Source organism: Kwoniella bestiolae, chromosome 1 (assembly GCF_000512585.2).
Source record: "Kwoniella bestiolae CBS 10118 chromosome 1, complete sequence".
In the NCBI taxonomy this organism is placed as follows: Eukaryota; Fungi; Basidiomycota; class Tremellomycetes; order Tremellales; family Cryptococcaceae; genus Kwoniella; species Kwoniella bestiolae.
Genome location: NC_089241.1, coordinates 2199771 through 2213418, shown reverse-complemented (window position 1 = coordinate 2213418; position 13648 = coordinate 2199771). Strand labels below are relative to the sequence as shown.

The 13648-nt window shown below is 46.5% G+C and overlaps 3 protein-coding genes across 3 annotated transcripts; all 3 read right to left on the bottom strand.

Annotated features, from left to right (window-relative positions):
• Positions 1-504: 504 nt before the first annotated feature.
• Positions 505-3505, bottom strand: I302_100833 (uncharacterized protein; the record flags this gene model as incomplete). Its single annotated transcript, XM_019190842.1, has 4 exons — positions 505-1291; positions 1345-1772; positions 1828-2177; positions 2242-3505. The coding sequence occupies 4 exons, from the start codon at positions 3503-3505 to the stop codon at positions 505-507; spliced, it is 2829 nt and encodes a 942-aa protein (XP_019047590.1).
• Positions 3506-9067: 5562 nt separating this feature from the next.
• On the bottom strand, positions 9068-10995 carry I302_100832 (uncharacterized protein; the record flags this gene model as incomplete). The annotated part of the gene is made up of 5 exons (XM_019190841.1): positions 9068-9217; positions 9346-9765; positions 9838-10513; positions 10610-10784; positions 10854-10995. 5 exons carry the CDS (start codon positions 10993-10995, stop codon positions 9068-9070), a joined length of 1563 nt encoding a protein of 520 aa, XP_019047589.1.
• A 627-nt stretch (positions 10996-11622) lies between these two features.
• On the bottom strand, positions 11623-13398 carry I302_100831 (uncharacterized protein; the record flags this gene model as incomplete). Its single annotated transcript, XM_065869158.1, has 2 exons — positions 11623-12486; positions 12547-13398. The coding sequence occupies 2 exons, from the start codon at positions 13396-13398 to the stop codon at positions 11623-11625; spliced, it is 1716 nt and encodes a 571-aa protein (XP_065725230.1).
• Positions 13399-13648: the final 250 nt, after the last annotated feature.

Here is a 13648-nt window from a genome sequence, read left to right as displayed (position 1 = left end):
TCGAAGATGTGGTCAAACGAGACATCATAAGCTTTTACGCGTTTCTTTCTTCCTCATCAGTCATTCCACGTGGAGCTACTCATTTTGTCCAGCTTAGGGTTAACCTACTTGCACAGTATCATCCATGAACATCTTACTCGTACTGACCATGCAGAAAAGACGTATAAGCAGCATGTATGGATACAAGGGACATGTAAGCACCATGAACTATGCATGTATCCCTCATCGTCCTCCGACAAAAATGAAAACGTATATAACAGAATATCCATGTCATTCATTAAAGTAACACCAACACAAGAAACAAAATCCGTTGTAAAATGAACAAATGGTGATAACATAAAAGTGGGAATAAGTATATATACAGGGTAATACCAACACCACAACAATGAACTATAGACACAGGACAATTACTGTATTATGACATATCCGAACAAACGATGCAATGAATGACTTTAGGTCAATTGGTCTCAATAACCACAAACAACAACCTATCTTCAATCCGACTTATGATCCCACCATCATCCCATTCCCAGCGTAATTCTCTCCAAAGACCGATAAATTGAACGCAACGATCTTGATCATCCTCTCTGATAATTCCTTGATGGGTTCTATTACGCCTTCGAGACCATACGACTTGATCAACTCTGCTTCCTCACTCTGACATTTAGTGCAGAACGATTCGTATTTCTCCCTGATCTCTCGAGGGTACGATCTAATCTCTTTATCTTCCTCTTCTTGCTCTTCGCCTTCAACAATGATATCTTCTTCCTGAGCAGAAGCGGGGATGTGGGCAGCTGATGAGACGAGACCGTTCTTCTTCTTCTCCAAACATCTGTTGACGGTCGCATCGAAGAACGTAGAAGTGGGGTTCAATCTGTAACCCAATAACACATCCGTCAAGAGTTTGGTCAGGTAGCTCTTCAATCGGTTCAAGTTCCCTTTGAACAGTTTCGAGTCTCTCGATAGATTGAGTGCCAGGAATCCAGTTAACGTTGATGACAATTGGGAAACCAATTTCATTTCTTCTGGACTCGGTATACCCCTAGAGGGCGATTCGCTTGAAGTGTCGGGTCGGACGATTCGTAAGGCCAATCTGAAGGCTAGGTCGGATTCAGCTTCGGTGGACGAACCCATCACTGAAAGTTTATCTATTGTCCACTCGATATCTGCTCTAGCTTTGTTGAGATTCAATCGTAGCACTTCAGCGGATACTTTGCCATTATGTTGGTTGAAGTAATTTCGGAAGGCCAAAAGGACCATGTGTGAGATGGCGATATCGACGACTTCGGAGCTAGATACCACATTCAGCATTGCGATCTACTGATTCAGTACAGAAGCACTCACTGAAAATCCTTGATCCTCCTCGAATCCATCTTGAGAGCCTCGGGGACATCAACCGGATCTTTCAGTGAACCCTCGAGCACGGGGATCCCATTCGAGCCGACCGCGCGTCTAGTGACGACAGGGGGCCAAGAGGTACTTCCGAGATCCCAGTGACCGAAAACGAGGTCCATGAACCCGGTGGTCAAAGATCGAATGACCAATTCCATGTTGGTCTTGCAGTCGCATCGACCTATTAGGTGAGTCCTCAATTGTGGCTCGGCGGCGGCAAGAACTCGTCGGGAAGCAGCGTTGATCCATTGTCTCGTCTTTGAGGTTTCGAGAGTGACCTTGTTCCGAACGAGGAGAGCTTGGAAAGCATTGTATTCGTATTGGTTGGCGTTGTCCCATAAGTATGGTCGAAGGGCGTGGACTTGGTGATTGGCAATGTCCTGCAATATCGGAATCAGCTTGGGCATACAATCGATCAGTAACGCTTGGACTCACAAGTTTCATCACCTCCGCGCAGTCAAAGCATTTCCTCAGACCCTTAGCGACATCACCCGACAAGGCGGTTCGTACCATATCATCCACCATCTGGTCTCTCACAGGCGCACAGTGCACTTTCATAGCTTCACCAAGTTTGGCAAAGAGATGAAGATCAAAGACACCACGTCTAGCTTGGATGGTGAGGAATTCAGGATCGAGAGCGGCATAAAGTTCGGGAACGAGGGCGTGAGTGACAGTGGGACAGACCGCTTCGTGAGCTTCGAGGGCTTCTTTCGAGAACGAGTGAGCAAAGTGGTTGGGACAAGGTGTAGTTGAGCCCATAAGGGAGACAAGGATTTCTCGAAGGGCTACCAGAAACAATCTTATCAACATTTGTCCCCCACTGAGCGAGTTGGTGAGGAAATAACTTACTTCTGATCAATTCAGGTAATCTAGATGGCCAAACGGCATTGCGAGACCACCACTCGCTCTCCGTCAAATCCCTTCTCCATCTACCACAGAGACATTGAGGTATTCTCTCCAACTTTTCGACCGTCTTGTGATTCAGCTTCTCTTGGTTCTTTGGCATACTCCATCTAACACACCTACATCCAGTTGCCAATTCTTCAGATATGCTATCCCAGTACATATCGGCAACGAAGCTCGATGCTCTGGGATCGACCACGGGAGTTTTGCCACCGGTGACTATTTCCGCGTAAACCGGTTTGGTCGGTACTTCGTAAGGCAGATTGACGGGTCTGAAGGCTAGACTGTCGAATAGCAGATCATGTCGGAGTTGTGGGTTCTTGAGGATTTCGGTGGCATCTAATGATCTTAGGGAATTGACGTTGATGGCTGGTTGACGACAAGCGACTACGCAATGTTGCTCTGTGGTCACAGTCTTGATCTGTCGATTACTTCGTAGCACCCTACCTAGTTCTGCTGCCGCAGCTTTCTGGCGTTGTATCTTTGTAGGTGTCGTTCGACCTGTTTCATACGTTCTTTGCCAGATGTCCGATGGTGTCGGCGTATCATGCTTTGATTTCCTGCGCTTGAACAACGGAGTAGCATTCGGTAGTGAGCAAGCACGATTGCGCTTGCGTCTGGGTGGGGAAGGTTCGGGTGTATGCAATGTGGGTGAAGGGTTGGCGGAGGCAGTACGGTTGAGTGGTTCAGAAGTGAGAAGGGATGATGAAGGTGGGTCGGAGTGATATGGTTGAGGTGAATGGGTTTGTGCTGTGGACGAAGGCATGTCGATGGTGATGTGGTGGGGTGAAGGACATCTACTGGAAGAAGCGAGTGGTTGTGTATTTGTGTTGTCCCATGTTATACTTCCTGAGGTGGATGTGGAGGATGACGAAGAGGATGATGAAGAAGTAGATTGAGTTTGCGCCCTCCACCTTTCGACTGCGGCTTCTTCACTTTCCTGAGACCAGGCCATCGTGGTGGTTGACGTGGTATTCGATGATGAGGAAGAACAAGGTTCCTGCGCCCCAGACCAAGGGGCGAGACTGGCTTGAGCGGAAGTTGGACTAGCACATGTAGCAGCACTCTGTCGGTGTAATCCAACAGGGTTCTTCAGCTTGTTGTCGATTGATGAGGACGCTTGGGCATTCGCAGATCCTTGACTGGCATGACGAGAGGATGAAGGTCGATGTTGTTGCAGAGGCGAGGGTGGTGCGTGGTTTTGATCCATGATGAGTGATAGCCTGGAGAACGATAAGAACAAATCAGATTAGAATTGGTATCCAAAGAGCATAAGAATCGACGTCATGTACTTACAAACAAAGCAAGGATGGGTACTAAGGAAGGGAGAAGAAGTCTGGGTATCTATATGTATGAGCTGTCGAGTGAACCAAATATATAGTAATTCGAAAGGAGGGCGATACAAATGCAGATGTTGTCGAAAGGTATGAAGGATCAACAAAAGACGTGGTGGTGGTGGTGGTGGTGGCAAGAAAGAGAAGCGAGATGTAACGTCAACAGTCAGCAGATGATTCTCGCTTTTTCAATGAGTCAGAGTCTAGCCCAATCACGACCTGATATAGAAATTGAAGGGGTGAAAGGGAAAGGTAAAAGCGCGAAAAAGAGTGCAAAGAAGGGGATATGAGGTGTAAAAAGGAGGTAGCTTGGTCGTCATCAAAGTGTGCCATTTGGTGAGGACGAGTCGTTACACCTCGTATGACTGTTCGAGGTAAAACCGAAGCATGTCGGTCGTCGGACCCCTTTGCCCCGATTTGGCAAGTAGGAGAGAGTGAGAGTACGCATGGATCTGATTGTAAGTGTGATCGTTGTGTATTTTGGGTCCGAAGAGGAGGGAGAGGTGATCGAATGAGAGGTTGATCATGGTTGATACCCCTATTTTCCTGTTTCCTGTTTCCTGTTTCCCTTGTTGATTGAATGGTCTAAACGGCGCATTGGATTTGATGGAATTGATGATCCGGGCGTGGGCGTAGTTTGTGGGTTTGTTCAGAGCGTGGGTATGGTGAGGTCACACGGCACTCCCTAACACTACTAATTACTGTTTGTTGACTTGATCGTTGATCCCATCACCCATCACTGATCCACCTCTTGATGGCGTAGACTTCAAACCATACTAAACCAAGCCATGTCCCATCACGTCCACCAAGGTGAAAGATCCAGACATGTGGTAACCGAGCCAAAGGAAGGCAGGACAATGACAACGACAGTGAAAGAGCAAGAGCAGAAAGGAGCGTCTCAAATCTAGATCAACGAATCAAGGGCGAAAGATACTCACAAGGCGCAGACGATGGTTATAGCAGGTTATGATTATTTTCTCCGTGGTTAACGGACAAGATACTATATTCTATTCCAAATATAGTCCTACAGATTACTCGAGAGTGGGGGTGAATCTTGAAATCGTGAGGTTAGGCACGTCGAAGGTGATACACAGAGTCGGATAGCTGATGATTGACGACTGAAGTTGAGATGATGATGACAGAATATGATCAGCATATGATAATCAATATCATATCAACAACCATTCTGCGCATTGACCATCAACCGTCTTTTTCTTCTTCGCATACACATCCTAGCTGGTCCTGTGCTGTTAATTCATTTCTGATCTAGGCAATTCAAGGCAATTGAGAAAACAGTAAAAGTAAATCCCGATCAAACACATAAAACACAATCAAACACACAGATGGTGTAAAAATGAAATCGGCGTAGGAACCGATCCAAGCAAGACACGACACACAAAAGTCACCATGATGGTAACCAGGTTTTGGGTTTGCAAATACAGTAAGAGCAAGCCAAAGCTTGGATACCCGTGTATGAGTAAAAGTAACTTAGTTCAGTTACATACATTACGCACGCCACAGCTCGCATCTTTGGTTTGGGAAGGGATAAAGTTAGGATCGGGACTGGTTTTGGGAAGTGGGACTAATTCGTTTGACAGTATGAGATTCTGTCAATGCAGATGAATCGATCTGATCCCCTCGTCCTTGTCGATGAAACCAGAACCATACACCATGTAAAACGTAGGGAAAACCCAGCAGAAACCGAGACACCGAGACATCTTTCAATCACCAAGAACAAGAACAAGACGCGAAACGTAAACGTAAAACTTACTATAATCGATATATATCACCACGCCCGGTTTGCTTCCCACTTGTGAAAAGAACTAGACAGGTGTGTGTGTTTCGTTTTCCTTCTCGTAAACTGCGCTATATATCTCTATATCACCGACCGTTTGGGGTTGGGGGGCGTTGGCGTCGATCCAGCGTATGTGTGTTGTTGGTTTGGGTTGTTAACGTGAAATTCTGTTTTGGATTATGGTCTTGCCTTTGGGAAGGGAGACATAAGAGTTAGTGAACGTTCAAGCGACGAGAAGGAAAGCAGAAGCATGTACATAAGCTCATCCCGTCGATGTCTGAGGCGAGGTGGGGTAACAGGACTAGCTAGCTAGGCTTGTTGTTAAGAAACCCCGTCTGCAAACGCGCACAACACGCATTTACAGCCGCCCACGACGAACAATGAAGAGGCGCGATGGGATGAAAGTGCATTGATTAGGATTAGGATGCCATGACGAAAGTGGGGAAAAGGTTCAAGCACGGTTCTGTTCCATGCTGAATGAACAAAAAGGAAAGGATAAACCGGGATTTGTGTTCTCATCGGTGCGCGAATGGTGAGATCCGCGCCCGCATACACGATACGAATCCGAGCTGTGTAGGTAGAAATCATGGTCTGAATCTAAATTGCAAGGTTAAGGAAGCACGACACCCAACAGGGTTGGTTGACCGAAAGTAGGAAAAGAATACAAAGAACGAGGAACCGAAAACAGGAAGATTAACATTTAAAACATCGAAAACAGAGAAAAGCGGTCAAAGCCGTGTGTGATGTGACGTGCTGGATATTCCCTTCCCGTCATCCTGCTACTACTTGTAACCTTGCGAGGTGACACTCGCAGTGCATATGTGATGCACAGCGGCGCGTAGCACATGGGAAACAAGTCAATTGACAACCAGGAAGCATGAGATGAGCTTCAACGATAGCATAGGGATTGGGGTCGGGATTTGCAAGTTGTGATTGGTGACTGAGAAGAAAGGCACGCGATACGGAGCCGGAAACCCGAGAAACAAGACAATAACACCAAGGAAAGAAAACTTGAAGAGATCCTGACGGAGTAAGGAGAAGAGACTCACTGTGCGAATGGCTGTGATGTAGATACGTGCGAGCACAAGGGAACTGATCTTGGTACGATAGTGAAGTTGAAGTAGCGGGGCGGCTGTCCAATTGTCCTCCGAAGTGTTATTGTTATATACTCAATGGCAATGGTATCAGATTGATCAAAGATGATGGTGCAAAGCAATGTCAAGATGTAATGTGAAGATCAAACAATGACAAAGAAAGGTCTTTCTTTTGTTTTATGTATCTCATGTCAAGGTTTGACTCCCCTCGGTCATCCGTGAATACTTTCTATAGCGGGTGCATCGCATCGCATGAGGAATGAGATCATTCTCGAAAGGTATATACCACCATACGAAAAATCACACGACGTTTCTCACGTCTTTTACGGACTGACGAGAGAACGAAAAACCCAAAGCGAAAAAAAATAAATGGTCTCAGATTTTTATGATTTCCATACACGCTTCTTCTGTTGGGAAAGACAGACCCTTTTACTCCGGTTTCAAAATGATTCATAGTGTACGTTTGTACGTTGTTACCATACGTTATGCGCTGATCAACGTCAGATCACAAGAACTGAACTGCGTTTCTCGGAAGCATCTCTCACATACACTGAACCAAAAGTATAAGCCAAGATGACATAAAACAAGCATTCTGAATCTCCCGATATGTTGTGTACAGCAGTACCACCGTTTCAGTCTAAATGGTATGACGACAACCATGACTTGAATTACGTCTTCCAGCAGTTGAACCATCGTTATCATACATAACGATCCCGGAAAGGAATGACCCTGTCTTACCAGATAAAACAAACCTAGGTGGCTTCGGGGCTTTTTGCTCTGTGATCGCAAGTCATAGCATAGTTTAGTACATACGTAGTGGAGGAACAGTACGGCAGTATATCGGGATTGCGTAGATCACAGAAATTATCCTAGCATCCTTAGCACTTCGGGTTTTACGATAGATGATTCGATTACGAGATATCAGAAACACAAAACACGATGAAAAAGGGTCAAAGAGCCCGCCCGGTTTCCTACTTCGGGACATTTTGGATTTTTCCTCCGAGACAGCCAAAACAACCTCCTTGCTACAGGGTGACGAGAATGCATAGTGCGATGATGACGAAAATGGGATGTGGGATGTGTACCATAACGCATAACGGATCTTGTTATATAATCGTTCCAGTAAATTCATACAGCTCCGCGTACGATACAACAATATAACGTTAGCTTTCATGGTTTATACAAATACTCGAATGCTCGGGAAGAAGCTTTCTACAAATCATACTTTGGGAAATACAAATGGTTCTTAGTGAAATACAAATCATCCTTTCGAGTCGATACTCACTCGGTGGTCATGATCGATCGATCACAGCTCCCCTTCGGACGAGTGCTGTGTCTGTGGCGTGCTTAGCTCAAGAGACAACCACCAAGCACCCCAGTCTCGCTTTTATTGTTCGGGAAGGCCAATCAATCAATATGCATACATACGCACACATTGCTGCGAGATACTAGTTGTTCAATTACTTGGCGGATTGTTCCCACTCCCACTCCAACAAGAGGCCCGTTCTGTTCATCTAATCTTACTGGGGCAGACCTCGGAAATTTGTACCTCGAGGAACGATCCTAATGGTTAATTACCTCACACCACTAAATCTCATGATCGTTCCTGTCTTGTCATCTGGAGAAGTAAGTGGGACTCACACCGCCGACAAGCGCGCTTATGACATCGCCATCCCGCATGGTACATGGCACCCTTCAGTGCGGTAAGACACCGACGCCGACAACCACAGCGATGGACCGAGGTCATTCAGACGGTCACCGAAGATTCTCCAGAGATCCTCTCTTTGATATGATTCTCGGAAGCTGATCGACATCCATGCAATACCACAAGTTCCCACATTCCTTGCCTTTCCTGCGAGAACGGGAAGGGATGGAACACCACCACAAACTCTAAAAGTCTAAATCGATTACGGCATGATGACCTCCACAAGGGGTACATATGGGAAAGTTTCCCCGTGGATCTTTGTGCTGCTTCTATTGTTGTCAGACCTTTGGTATACGTACATGTACCAAGCATTGACTATTATACATGGAGTCTGCCTCCGTCCTGCGGTTCTGTAGGTCTATATCACAAAGGCCGATTGACCGTGAGGTTCAGACGATCGAAAACAGATCCATGCCAGATAGAAGCTATACGCACGCAGTCATTTAACCTTATTCTGCAAGTTTCCCTTTTACAGAAACCGCATGTTTCAGATTGAGAGGATTTGATATCGTGAAACACGGCCGCCGTATTGTTGGTTATCCCGGACTTGTGCCGCTCAGCACCACGAGTACTCTTCGTGTTTGTTTCGCATGGATCACAGACTCAGAACAACTGACTCGACAAGGACTGGTGTGGTGGGTGGACATCAAGAATTCGATGGTGTCTTGGGAAGCTACATATGAACGGTTCAAACGTCGGGCATATTGTATGCTGTACATCACATTCAGCAGCGGTATACTAAAGTCGTATACGAGAATATACACAATCACAATCAAAGAGTTCTGAGTCATTGATGTATCACGCAATTCAATCGCTTATTTCTCCATCAGCTTCAATCGTAGTCTCAACTTTGTCTATAAGTGTCCACATCCTCCGCTGGTTTCTCTCCTTCTGAAGGTTGTGTAGGCCTTTTGATGCTCCAGTACTCGAACAGGACATCGTCTTCCTCCACTTTGAACCCATCTACGTTCTCAACAATGAACCGGTTCAGATTCTTCGTGGTAGATCATCAACATACCGTTCATTAGAACTTCATCCCCTTCTTCAGGCCCAATGTCGGACTCCGTCTCCCTATCGCAAATATCATCATCCCATGATACTCCTTGAAACAGTCATACTGACAATTCTCATCTGCAATCTGTCTTGGTAGCTGTCCAACATCCCCTCGTCGAACTCCATCTGATGTTCGATCTCCTCGCATGCCCATTCGATCTCGTCTCGTCGGTCTGACAGACTCTGACTCTTCAACTCGTCTGCAAGTGTCGAGCTTCGAGTTCGAGAGGAGTTTGTAGCCCTCAGTGACGTTTGGGTAGGAAGGCTCTGAGATCCCTTGCCTTCGTCACTAGGTTGAAGTGGAGTTCGTGGCGGAGCAATCGGATCAAGAGAAACAGATGATTGCCCCGAAGTGGTTCTGTCCTTGATGATCGGAGTGGATACAAGGGATACGAGGGCTGAATGGTCGCGGATCATTCCAGTTGAAGATCTCTTGGCATTCTGAAGAGGGGATGGCAAGGTGCTATCATGGTTGTGAGCGGGATTGAGCTTGATCATTTTTATCTCCAAGTCAGCAGGTAATCACAAGCCGAAGAAGAGATGATTTGAACTGCGACTCACTGCTGTGGTTTGGAGTTCCCCCATAAGCATTTCCATGCTCCTGACTTGTCTTTTCAAAGCTCGAAGCTTCTCATCCTTTACCTTCATCTCCTTATCATGCTCACCCCGCAACTTCTCTACATCTCTCTCCTTCCGAATGATAACCTCTCGTAACACTGCCGCATAATCTTTTTCGAGGGTGTTGGACTGTTTTTTAGCGTTTGCGAGTTGTTTGCGTAACTTCTCGGTCTGTCCGGTATGCAACATTACGTGAAGCTCTCGTCGTGCTGTTTCGAGGTCGCAGTTGGCATCGGAGACTTTCCTGATGAGCCTATCGACCTTCTCTTGAGCTTCCTTTACCTGATAGTCCCTGCCGAATGACGGATCAGGTACGCCAGGGAATAGAATGGAGGAAGATCCACGCTGACTGAAGTTGGAAATAGCTCGAGGTCCGACGTGATCACTTGCTTTGGCTGATGATTGTCTGATAGGACGATATGCAGGAACAAAGCTGCTTGCCTCCGTGCTGTGTGGAGAATCGATGATGAATAATCCCAGAGGTGTATCAAGACCAGCAGATTGGTGCGGATGTCCAGTGAATGATGGATGTCTTGAAGCTAGGGTGGGAGAAATATTCAGGGCGACGGGTGAAGAGAATCGTGCTTGTATACCGGGAGGGGATGCTTCCTTCCCGTTCCTGAGGGGTGGGAATATGACCTTTCGGGTTCAAAGAGGAATGGGACTACCTCGAGTATGTTCGAGAGGTTGGAATGCGTGAGGATGGTATGGCCACCAGGAGGGCTGGGTGGCGAATCTTTGCGGTCGAGGGTGGGCAATCGGAATGCTGGATCCAGGCTTTTCGGGTCCTGGCGCTTGCGTGTCGTTGCTTCGGTAGAGTTGGGGAAATGTAGCACCCAGGGGTCGAGAGGGCGAAGGAGGAGGAAGGTAAAAGTATTCGGTGGGGTTTTCTGTACACACCGACAGTCAGCATATCCCTGTAATGCGGGTTACCAGCTCTGAAACTGTGGGTAGTTCACCTGAAGAGCTTGAAGTTCTCCTGTAGGGTCCCTTGGTCGGGAAAAGAGGTACGGCACCACTGCGATGTCTCTTGTTGGGGGTGGAATCGTCGGGATCCTCGTTTGGAGTCGGGTCGAAAGGACCGGTGGCTCCCCGCTGCATTGTGATCGCGGCGATGGATGCGTGTATCGGCTTTGAAAGATGATATATTGAGCAGAGTATGTTTGGATGAAAAAAGGAAGAAGAAGAAGGAAGAAAAAGAAAAGGAAAAGGGGAAAGAAAAGGAAAGGAAAGGAAAGGAAAGGAAAAGGAAAGGAAAGGAAAAGGAAAGGAAAGATTGAGAATGTAGGGTATTCCACACTGAGCATAGTAAGATAGCACGATATTTGTGATCTTCGAAATCAGGTGAAGGAAAGGTCCGTGCATCGGCTCCTACTGAGTATATCCGGGGTATCATTTGGTCTATGCATGTATCTTGTTACTCTCAAGCTAGCTATATATAAGTTCGGTGCAAAGATGCTCACAGCGAAGAGGCAACATGTAAGCTATCTATACCTCCAAGTACGGCGAGATGTCTGTTCTGCCGGTCTGTCAGCGAGAGTAGTCGGACAAGCAACCTGTAAGAACATGAATTATGCATATAAATATACATCTCGCAGTCCATCTCCCGAACAACGTAACATCATTCCCTCAAGCTCAATCGATCCCTCGCATGTGCCTCCTCACACAAGTCACTCTGACGATACCGTACTATCTATCCTTTCTCGAACTCCCTAAAATCAAAGAGATTTACCAGTACTCGACATCTTCCCAAATATCAAGGCTATCGAAAGCGTCTTCTTGAGAGTCAGGAACCCGATCATCATCGACTTCCATCTGTTCTTCATCTTCTTTATCTGTTCGATATCTGATCCACGCTCCACTGAACAACACCCAATCCCCTTCTTCAGGTTCAGTCTCATTCCCATAATCTTCCACATCAAAGCTCCAATCGCCATTCCATTCCAGTGGGTTCTTGAGCAGTTCCAAGTCATGGTAATACATTTCAACGTAATAGTTGAGCTCCTCTTCTTCTTGTTCCGCCAAGAGAGCTTCCCTCAAATGCTCATCCTCCTCGCCAAAGTCACCTTCGCATTCCCACTCAAACAGATGATCCTCCTCACAATTTTCCTCGCAAATGCTTTCTTGGTAGTCCATCCACGCATCTTCCTCTAGTCTTTCAGACTCAACTTCTTGGAACGAGCCCACAAGAGCATCTAGATCACCTTCAATGTTCTCGCAAGCCCACTCGGCCTCTTTCCCTTCGTCGAAATCAGAAAAAAAACCTTGAGAATGGAGCTGTTTATCATAGGTGCTCAAGCCTTGAAAGTAGATCTCTAATTCCACATCAGTGTCTTCAGAGTAATCGATATGGGACACATTTCCGCGAACATAGTGATCCATTTTATCTTCGTCCAAAAAAGTCTCGGATGATAAGGTTCGCAGTGTTGCTGAAGGGGTTACAGAATGGGAGGATCGTAGGTCTTGTTGACTTGGAAGATTTCTGTCGGCTGCAGCGAAATGCGAGGGTCTTACTGATTTATTGAGAGTCTCAAACATCCTGGGCGGGTGTTGATGCTTTCGAGAAGGACCGACCGAGTTCTGCAGCTGGATCTGTGATTGCCGTGTGTAGTCAGCTACGAACTCGAAAGGAATGAAGGAGCGTTCACCCACATGATTGTCAACAGGTGAGCCTTTGACCCTTTTCTTGAGATCCACCACTCGTTTCTCCAACACCGCGATTTTCGCTTTAAGATCAACAATTTGTGCATGTTGGTTTTTACCTTGACCTTCGTAATGTTCAATGAGAACCCGAACTCGTGCGTTCGTCTTCTCCATCATATCGATCTGATATTGCTCAGCTTTGCTGACTCTATCTTCGGCATCTCGCAGTCGTTGACGTAGATGCTCGACTTCTGCTTCATGGTCATGGAAGCGTGCAATTGATGAGGAGGCTGGTTGAGCTCGTGATTGATCGGTATGGTATCTTGATATTTCTGCGGGTCTAGAGGAAGCAGAAGCTCCTTGAGAGATGGGCTGTGTATAAGGATATGTCTGATAGGAGGTCGAATCTGGTCTGTTCGGCGCAAATGGAGCTGGCGTGAAATGTGCATATCCATGATTGGTATCGTTGATGTTCAATTTTCTTGCTGAGAAGGTATCCGATTTCGATGATGAGGACTGTGCAAAGGTTTCATCAGTTTCATCGGTTTCATCAGCGGAGAGGCGATGGGTATGAGTTTCTACTCCGATCAGCAGGTCAGCCAGGTAACGCGAGAGAAACACTCCGCACATAACATGTTGTTCATTCACTTCACTCACCTTCAGCACCCGACCATCTGCCCATTCGCCGGCAATATCGGTAAAAGCCACATCAACTCGGGATCGTTTGGGAGGAGACTGAGTATCGTCGATATCTTCTTCTTCCTCCTGATGTTGATTAGTCGGTGAGTTGCCATTAGCGTCAGCTGCTGTTCGAAGGTCTTCTCCTCCCCTCAGGGTATCAGTATATCGTCGTTTTGACATTTCGGACGATCAGTGGTCAGTAAGTGAGATTTGATAGGTTGATGTATATTGATCTCGCAAATTTGGATTTGAACTAAGGATGAAAGAAATAGAAGAGGAAGAAAGACAATCGGGCGATGAAGGAAATAAGGAAAGAAGGAAGATTTTAAAGTAAAAAAATCGAATCAGGTTGATGTCATCCCCAAAGTGGGGTCCGTGCGCCATTGTCAGTCACAGGCACTTTCATAATGCCATCCTACACGGACAGTGA